The 10250-nt window shown below is 43.2% G+C and overlaps 1 protein-coding gene across 1 annotated transcript in view; it reads right to left on the bottom strand.

The window, feature by feature from the left end:
• Positions 1 to 8315, bottom strand: part of LOC106807581 — a 15311-nt gene extending 6996 nt beyond the window's left edge. The window contains exons 1-3 of the mRNA XM_014809960.1: positions 8164 to 8315; positions 7567 to 7718; positions 7131 to 7212 (exon numbers count right to left, since the gene is read on the bottom strand). Coding sequence (XP_014665446.1) covers positions 7131 to 7212; positions 7567 to 7718; positions 8164 to 8273 — 344 coding nt within the window. The 5' untranslated portion in view covers positions 8274 to 8315. The remainder of the gene's footprint in view (positions 1 to 7130; positions 7213 to 7566; positions 7719 to 8163) is intronic.
• Positions 8316 to 10250: the final 1935 nt, after the last annotated feature.

The following is a 10250-nucleotide window of genomic DNA, read 5'->3' as shown; positions in this document are numbered from 1 at the left end:
TATATATATATATATATAATATATATATGTTATTATGACCATTAATTGACTTTAAAGTTGGGAACACTCCTAATAGAGTATCACCCCTACCGACCGTGTTATGTGCGATCATCACTATCACCGATGCCACACTGACACTGCTCCCACTGCCGCTACATGAACCATCTAACCCTGATGCTCATAGTGACTGTTGTCGGTATATGTCTCTTACCCTGCTTCATCAACGAGCTCGAGCCGCGACATCTGCATGCCATCATGGGCGTAGCAATCGAACACGGAGAGATCGAAGACGCCTGTGAAATAAGAAATTAAAATAGACACGTAAGTTCATACCTAGTATTGAATACTTCACTTCCAGCGAACTAAACAAATCAATTGAGGTAAATAAAGTCACGGAAACGTGTAATTTCCTTGGGCGAACCGATCCGAGATATGCTAGTCTATTGTCGTGTCACCTTCGGGGCATAAACCTATTCAGAAAGAGAAGAAGAAGAGGAAGAATCACTTAAGGCCGACACTGAGGTTGTGCCGATATATGCCCAGCCATAACTGGAAGCGAAAGGTTCAAAGAAGAATCTCTCATGATTACAAGCAGATGATGGCATTTTGGAGGATAGACTGACATTCGTGAATCAACGAACACGCGCCTAATATTACGACAGGTTCATACCTTGATTATCAACCCAGAACACTAGAGTGGCCGATGTCCAAGATCAAGGACATTGACTGCGTCACGAGCGGATTTCTGCCTTGTACGATCTTCATGTTGCAACTGCTGAACGTGATGGTGATGGACGTCACCGTATTGGGGCTAATGTTTCTGCGAATAAAAGCATGATTGTGGTAATGAATAGAAGCGTTGGAGCGGTGACAAGCCTCAAACTTGTACATAATGGGTCACTAGTACTACTCTAAAAATAGAAGTAGAAATAGATATAGAAGTGTAGAAGTAGAAGTAGAAGTAGAAGTAGAAGTAGAAGTAGAAGTAGAGAGAAGTAGAACTGAAGAAGTAGAAGTAGAACTAGTAGTAGAAGTAGAAGTAGACGGAGAAGTAGAAGTAGAAGGTACAGAAACTAGCAAGTAAGAAGTAGAAATAGAAGTAGAAGTAGAAATAGAAGTAGAAGTTAGAAGTAGAGTAGAAGTAGAATAGAAGTAGAAATAGCAGGTAAGAAGGTAAGCTATTATGCAGAGTAGACGCCTATGAAATAACAGGGAACATCTCGTTCACGGCTGTGTACTTACGGCGACTTGCATGTTGAACTCTAACGTGTCGATCTGCGTGCCCTCCGAACCTGCACGAGACATCGTAGGCGCGATCTCCCATCTCGAGGATGCCCAAGCAAACTCTGCCATCCACGATGACGGTACTGTTATAGAAGGTGCGGGCGTCGTACCCTCTCACCCTAGAACAATATTGTAACAGCTATGTACGTCAGCAGCGGTAACAGTATACATCATCGGGGCAACAGCTACCTCATGCGTGGAAGTAGCTACCTCATCGCAATAACATCTACGTCATACAGGGTAACCGCTACGTCCAGTCAGGCAGCAGGTAGGTCATTAGGGTAGCAGCTACGTGCATCGCAATAACAGCTACGTCATCGTAGTAAACAGCTACGTCAGCAGGGGTAACAGTTACGTCATGCGCAGCTACTTAATTAACGGCAAAGTCGTCGTCACTACTATTCTGCTCATGAGGTAGTCCTCGCAATCGATGTCCCCGTTTCCAGCAATAGCATGCGAGGTCGTAGACAACAACTAGGTCATAATAAAAATCGTAGATTACTATTATAATCCTTTCCACTCCACCAGTAGTTTATCTATGCTTAGAGTTTTAGCTAAGCGCCTCCACGCTGTATACATGAGCGATCCGCTCTAGGTAGTCCAGCTCGCACGCCACTTCATACGTCATGTCAATTCGCAAAAATAAGCTTGCGCGCATGCGCGCTTAGTCTTTGTCCTTGGCGATTAAACGTTGTAATTAGGTTGAAGGCAGTTTGGTCCATCCTTCCGAGACTTGTACGCGACGCTAACGACTCGCTGGTCCGACTCTATATATAGCTCCGTAAAAAATCGCTTAAGAGCGCTGACAAATATGCGGACGCATGCGTCATTGACATGTAACTAAGTGTAACAGTGCGCCGCCGGCCTACTTTCTCACGCGCTCACACACAGAGAAGCAGACGACAATGACAGCGGGTTGGACAATGGCAGACGTGCGCGCTTACAGACGAGCCACACGCGGACCCGATTTCTCGAATTCCGAGCCGCGCGAACGATTCAGGACGCACACGGCGTTTTCCTAATTAATTACCTTAATTAATTATTTAATGATCGCAATTGGAGACAACGCCTAATGCGTCATTTATAGGTGCGCATCGCTGCGTGTTCGCGTGCAGGCGCCACAAGTCCAACATGGGCTATTATATGAAGAGTAATTTCATTTTGCGATCAAATTTTAAGTAATTGACCTGTTAGCAACAGTTTTAACGACACGACTAGCTGTCTTTGTCAAAAAAGAAAAATGGAATGACGTTGCGCAACAAAAACTTGTCAACTAAGACAGCTAAACGCGGTTATCGAAAGTTGCCTGCAGGTTATTTCATGGATTTGATAGTAAAAATAATGTTATCTTAATGTAATCCAGAGTGACGACATTCTGGGTAGGCAATTATAACAAAGAAGTGTTTATTAAGGCAAATCTTTAAGAGCGTTTTCAATAAGTTCCAAAACGAAGTTCGCAAACCTCCTTGGAAGCGGCACCATACTCACAGTACACAGTACGTACTTCAATCTTTTGTTAACTCTGACCATCCTCTCTGTCTTCTTCTTCGTCAACTGTACTACCGTGTTATTTACGTGTAATACCATACACGAAGTAATTGGAAGTACGGACAGGGAACAACAATGACGACAACGAATTGCGAAGTATATCTTTCACTGCGCTCCGACTTCTGGGGTTATTGTATAACAACTTGACATTATAAAGGATATATTATAATGTTATTGTACAGGAGTGGATATAGGCTTTGGGGTTATTGTATAACAACTTGACATTAACAGGGATATATTATAATGTTATTGTACAGGAGTGGATATAGGCTTTGGGGTTATTGTATAACAGCTTGTCATTAACAGGAATAAATCACATGCACGGACATACACAGACACAGACAGACACACAAACTTGCACTCGCGCCCGCCGCAAGCACGCATGCACACACGCACGCACGCATGCACACACACACGCACGCATGCATGCACACACAGACAGCCTGTGACACACACACACACACACGCCCCCGCCCTTCCCCCACCCACACACACAAACACACACACATACGCATAAACACAAACACACACACACACACACACATGCACACACACACACATGCGCACACTCACACACACACACACGCACACTCACGCACGCCCACTCACACGCACACACACACTCACGCACGCACACGCACACAGACACAGACGCACGCACGCACAGACTGTGACACACACACACACGCCCCCACCCCCCTCCCCCCATTCACACACGCCCTCCACACACACAAAGACACGCGCGTGTTTCGCTTTCATTGCTGGCGGTCGTAATGCATTCTTTCCCTCCCGATTGACGTCCTGATATTAGGTCAGTAAGCCGCTTGCCTGATTTCGCTGGTCATTGCATCGTTAAACCCTACAACAACCATAGCGAAAGCGAAACCACTGTTTGTCGCTTTCCCAACACAACGGTGGGAATATGCACATGCTAAACGAGTGCGTACTAGGTCGTCGGTGTTCACAATCAAGTATTGTAGCTAACCCATGGTCAATTGAAGTCGAGAAAACTGCCCAGTAGCGAATTCCTCCAGTAAGCAATAATGGTTTCTTTCTAAGCGTGTTTCCACGGTGGCTGACGTTTGAGAATTATAATTGTACAGGGATATAAATCTGGGCCAGAATTGCTTTATACCGGTACGATATACTGAGAATTGCCGGCTTAAAGGTGCAACCATAGTTAAGATTTTTGAGTTAGTATACGCGTGATTCTATTACTACATAGTTATAAATTTAAACACGCACACACGCACTTAGACATACACACAAGCACGCACACACACGCACAGATACGTACGCACGCACGCACGCGCACACACACGCACGCACGCACGTGCGAACGCACACACACACGCACGCACGTACGAACGCACGCACACACGCACGCACGTACGTACGTACGTACGTACACACGCAAACATTGCCACGCAAATACGACCGCAGAAGCGCGGATTTTCACAAGGTCGGAAATTAACCGATTAACGATATTCTCATGGACGTTTACTCATCGCTACATGTTCATAACTACTTCCTGTATCAGTTCCACCGACACGCGCATGGCCACGTCTAAACGTCTCCCCCGAACTTCTTCAAAAGCAATGTCAGATAAGTCAAATTCTGTATGATTAGATGGCAGAACCTAATATAGCTGTGTATGATCGACAGATACTCGGAAAACACAGCAAAACGAAAGAGAGAATGATGTGCAGCTCAGTTCGTTCATTATAGCTTATGGCATGCACACAGAACCAGTCTAATGCACTCACTGACCCACTCGCTACGTTAAACAAGTTCACGTTTAGCATCATTGCTGGCGACAGGGAGCGCATTCAGTCGCACATATGCATATCCTAACTACTTGAACGCCACTTACGCGAAAGAAAACTGTCGCCGAATCGATGTCAGATATTTCCATTACGAGCTAGAATTCTCTGTTTGGCACATTCCGATTGCTTTATAGTACTTTCACGCTAACGTCGTGCTGTGACCATATATAGAGAGAGTGGACGAGATCTAGAACTCGAACTGCATAAACCCCGTCCGCGAAATACCCCTCGGGTGCAAGGAACTATACAATTAGTACACCGCGCCAACCAGTCGATAAGTTACTAATTCGGACTCACGCTTAAACTCGACTTGAGCGATTAAACTAAGGGTTTATCTTACAGGCGCTCTGGTAGAAAACGGGCGTGAGCGTCGGAAGAATTTAATCTTGAGAAATAAATCATGGGGGAATTTAATCATGAGAAATAAAAGAATTTATTCGGTCGTTTAGACGCGCACGCGCACAATGACCCGCACGCACACACATATGCGCATACTCATACGCGCACGCACACAATGACCCGCACGCACACACATACGAACTCACACGACGTGCTTCGTAAACAATTTGAGTTTCGATCAACATAATATTATGTACTTTCAACGCATTACTCAAAATCGAACCTTTTCGTGTAACTAATGTGACTAAACTTGTAATAAATCAACTTGAAATACATATCAATAAGAAGCGCAACCATGAAAGACACGTTAGGATTGACAGATAAAATTTGAAAAATATTAGAGAATAATTATTATATTAGGTTAAAAATATTATCCATTGCGGAAATGAAACTTGCATACTATATCCCGTTTGTCTCGCAATGGGTGGTCCAAAAGATAATAGAAGAACACAAGGTGTTCTTCTATTATCTTTTGGACCACCCATTGCGAGACAAACGGGATATAGTATGCAAATTATTATATTATCTGCCTACAATACAACCAAGCAAATAGCATTTGAATATCGCCTTACGAGGCGTTCTCAGAAAATAGTGGTATTCTATATACGCAAAGTTATTACTCAAATCATTGTGTTGCCAAAGAACGGCAAATAGACGACGCCGTTTATAATAATATAATATCATAATCCTTCCAATATTCATACATCTTAAAGGGTCATGTAACGTACGTATAGACACGCATAGACGCAAAATAATTCTACTAGTTTGCTCTGCTAGGTGTTGTGTTTGGCGGCAAAATTTAGGCGCGAATGTATCTTTAACATCAAGATAATGGCGATTAAAATGAGGACGCACACTTGCCCCAGAGCCAGTGAACAGGTTAATAGGTTCGAAAAATTTCTATTGTAGAAATTCATAGGGCAGTGTCAATTCTAACACCCAAAACATGTGCCGCCACTGACATGTTTATGCCCGTAGCACATAGGTGGTCGTTTCTGACCCCATCATTTCTCTGAGCACTACAATAATTGCCGGTCGTAAGTTTAGCGTGACTTGCTCCATCGCGAAATGACAACAGCTATTCCTGCGCTCTGTTTAGTATCAATTTTTTAAATGAATAGACAGAGACTATAGCTATTATGTCTCACGCACGTGCGTATGTCTTTACATACGACGTGATTTGCAAATTCGTGAATTAAATCCGCTACCAGAGAAGTTAACTGAAAAACACAGATAAATATATTAATATATATTGTGTGTGTGTGCGTGTGTGCATGTGTGGTAATAAACTGTTGACCGATTCAGTGTTCATTCACTGACCTCTGCTATCATTGCTATCATGTTTCTCTGACCGTTGCTCACTTATACTCGCCAATACGCGTTTTTAGGTAAATTACATGCAATTGTATCGAGCAGTTAAACAGGGTTACGATCTGACAGCATGCATCAGGAAGTGTATCTTTTAGCGTGGATGACCGAGCTATTACGTGTGTCTATATATGGAACCGTTTAGACTCTAATCGGGTGGAAAATGGGCTAAACGACGTTTGAAACGTCTCTTTTTGGAAATAATCATTTAGAGCTACTTACGGAAAAACTACTGGCAGATGTAAAAGTAATCGGCGCAAGTCATTCTGTGGAACTTGTTCTGTTCAGCTTTAATTAGAACAGTTTACAACTAATGACGTAACTGGCATAAATATAGCTCTGTGGGGATTGTGCCGCACGGCTTGGAGATGGCACACTTTAGTTATAATCCGATAAGGAAAGTCACGTGGAAATATTTACTAACGGGGAACGGAGGAAATTTCCTGGGCCGTGAATATATGTATATATATATATATATATATATAATATATATATATATATATATATATATATATATATATATGTTATTATGACCATTAATGACTTTAAAGTTGGGAACACTCCTAATAGAGTATCACCCCTACCGACCGTGTTATGTCGATCATCACTATCACCGATTCCAACACTGACACTGCTTCCACTGCCGCTACCATGAACCATCTACCCTGATGCTCATAGTGACTATTGTCGGTATATGTCTCTTACCCTGCTTCATCGACGAGCTCGAGCCGCGACATCTGCATGCCATCGTGGGCGTAGCAATCGAACACGGAGAGATCGAAGACGCCTGTGAAATAAGAAATTAAAATAGACACGTAAGTTCATACTTCCAGCGAACTTAACAAATCAATTGAGGTAAGTAAAGTCACGGAAACGTGTAATTTCCTTGGGCGAACGATCCAGATATGCTAGTCTATTGTCGTGTCACCTTCCGGGCATAAACCTATTCAGAAAGAGAAGAGAAGAGGAAGAATCACTTAAGCCGACACTGAGGTTGGGCCGATATATGCCCAGCCATAACTGGAAGCGAAAGGTTCAAAGAAGAATCTCTCATGATTACAGCAGATGATGGCATTTTGGAGGGATAGACTGACATTCGTGAATCAACGAACACGCGCCTATATTACGACCAGGTTCATACCTTGATTATCAACCCAGAACACTAGAGTGGCGATGTCCCCAAGATCAAGGACATTGACTGACGTCACGAGCGGATTTCTGCCTTGTACGATCTTCATGTTGCAACTGCTGAACGTGATGGGTGATGACGTCACCGTATTGGGGCTAATGTTTCTGCGAATAAAAGCATGATTGTGGTAATGATAGAAGCGTGGAGCGGTGACAAGCTCAAACTTGTACATAAGGGTCACTAGTACTACTCTAAAAATAGAAGTAGAAATTGATATAGAAGTAGAAGTAGAAGTAGAAGTAGAAGTAGAAGTAGAAGTAGAAGTAGAAGTAGAAGTAGAAGTAGAAGTAGAAGTAGAAGTAGAAGTAGAAGTAGAACTAGAAGTAGAAGTAGAACTAGTAGTAGAAGTAGAAGTAGACGGAGAAGTAGAAGTAGAAGTAGAACTAGCAGTAGAAGTAGAAGTAGAAGTAGAAGTAGAAATAGAAGTAGAAGTTAGAAGTAGAAGTAGAAGTAGAAGTATAAATAGAAATAGCAGGTAAGAAGTAAGCTATATGCAGAGTAGATGCTTATGGAATAACAGGGAACATCTCGTTCACCTGCTGTACTTACGGGACTTGCATGTTGAACTCTAACGTGTCGATCTGCGTCCCCCCAAACCTGCACGAGACATCGTAGGCGCGATCTCCCATCTCGAGGATGCCCCAAGCAAACTCTGCCATCACGATGACGGTGCTGTTATAGAAGGTGCGGGCGTCGTACCCCTCACCCTAGAACAATATTGTAACAGCTATGTACGTCAGCAGGGTAACAGTTACATCATCGGGGCAACAGCTACCTCATCGTGGGGTAGCTACCTCATCAAAGTAACAGCTACCTCATTATGGGGTAGCTACCTCATAAAAGTAACAGCTACGTCATCAGGGTAACCGCTACGTCAGCAGGGCAGCAGGTAGGTCATTAGGGTAACAGCTACGTCATCGCAATAACAACTACGTCATCGTAGTAACAGCTACGTCAGCAGGGTAACAGTTACGTCATCGCAGCTACTTAATTAACGGCAAAGTCGTCGTCACTACCTATTCTCTCATGGGGTAGTGTCGCAATCGATGTCCCCGTTTCAGCAATAGCATGCGAGGTCGTAGACAACAACTAGGTTATAATAAAAATCTATACTATTATAATCCCTTTTCCACTCCCACCAGTAGTTTTAATCTATGTTTAGAGTTTATAGCTAAGCCGCTCACGCTGGTATACATGAGCAACCGCTCTTAGGTAGTCCAGCTCGCAGGCCACTTCATACGGCAAAAGAAGCTTGCGCGCATGCGCACTTAGTCTTTGTCCTTGGCATTAAACGTTGTAATTAGGTGAAGGCAGTTTGGTCCATTCTTCCGGATGTTGTACGCGACGCTAACGACTCGCTGGTCCGACTCTATATAGCTCCGTAAAAAATCGCTTAGAGCGCTTGACAAATATGCGGACGCATGCGTCATTGACATGTAACTAATGTAACAGTGCGCCGCCGGCCTACTTTCTCACGCGCTCACACACAGAGAAGCAGACGACAATGACAGCGGGTTGGACAATGGCAGACGTGCGCGCTTACAGACGAGCCACACCGCGGACCCGATTTCTCGAATTCCGAGCCGCGCCGAACGATGTCACGCACGCGTTTTCCTAATTAATTACCTTAATTAATTATTTAATGATCGCAATTGGAGACAACGCCTAATGGTCATTTATAGGTGCGCATCGCTGCGTGTTCGCGTGCAGGCGACCACACGTCCAACATGGGCTATTATATGAAGAGTAATTTCATTTTGCGAAAATTTCAAGTAATTGACCTGTTAGCAACAGTTTTAACGACACGACTAGCTGTCTTTGTCAAAAAAAGAAAAATGGAATGACGTTGCGCAACAAAATTGTCAACTAAGACAGCTAAACCGGTTATCGAAAGTTGCCTGCAGGTTATTTCATGGATTTGTAGTAAAATAATGTTACTCTTAATGTAACCATGAAATCCGATGACGACATTCTGGGGTAGGCAATTATAACAAAGAAGTGTTTATTAAGCAAATCTTTAAGACGTTTTCAATAAGTTCCAAACGAAGTTCGCAAACTCCTTGGAAGCGGCACCATACTCACAGTACACAGTACCTACTTCAATGCTTTTGTTAACTCTGCCATCTCTTCTCTGTCTTCTTCTATCGTCAACTGTACTACGTGTTATTTACGTGTAATACCATACACGAAGTAATGGAAGTACGGACAAGGAGAACAACAATGACGACAACGAATGCGAAGTAATAAATCTCTATCACTGCGCTCCGACTTCGACGATGAATCTAGCATTGTTACACGCCGCATCTAAACACAAAAACTCTTACCTAATACTAGGAAACGCCAGATAACGGACAGTCATGATCATAGTTTCCATGATGGGCTAGCACTCTTAGCTATTTACCAGCGAATTTTACGCGTAGCACGCGCCCTATATTTCTCGTACATTCGACGCTTATTCCAATTGTTTACAAACACAATCAAGCTCATTACTGCCACACCCGCGCATACCACGAAGGACATATTATATAATATTGCCGTCTTCCCACCAACCAATCTATCTTAACATGTCTATTAATGCGTGGGTCAACGCTAATCATAAACATAAATGAAAACTATTTCAAATACACAGATTAATA

Source organism: Priapulus caudatus, unplaced genomic scaffold, assembly GCF_000485595.1.
Source record: "Priapulus caudatus unplaced genomic scaffold, Priapulus_caudatus-5.0.1 Scaffold223, whole genome shotgun sequence".
Taxonomy (NCBI): Eukaryota; Metazoa; Priapulida; class Priapulimorpha; order Priapulimorphida; family Priapulidae; genus Priapulus; species Priapulus caudatus.
The sequence above is the reverse complement of the archived record's forward strand: the minus strand, read 5'-3'. Positions and strand labels throughout refer to the sequence as shown.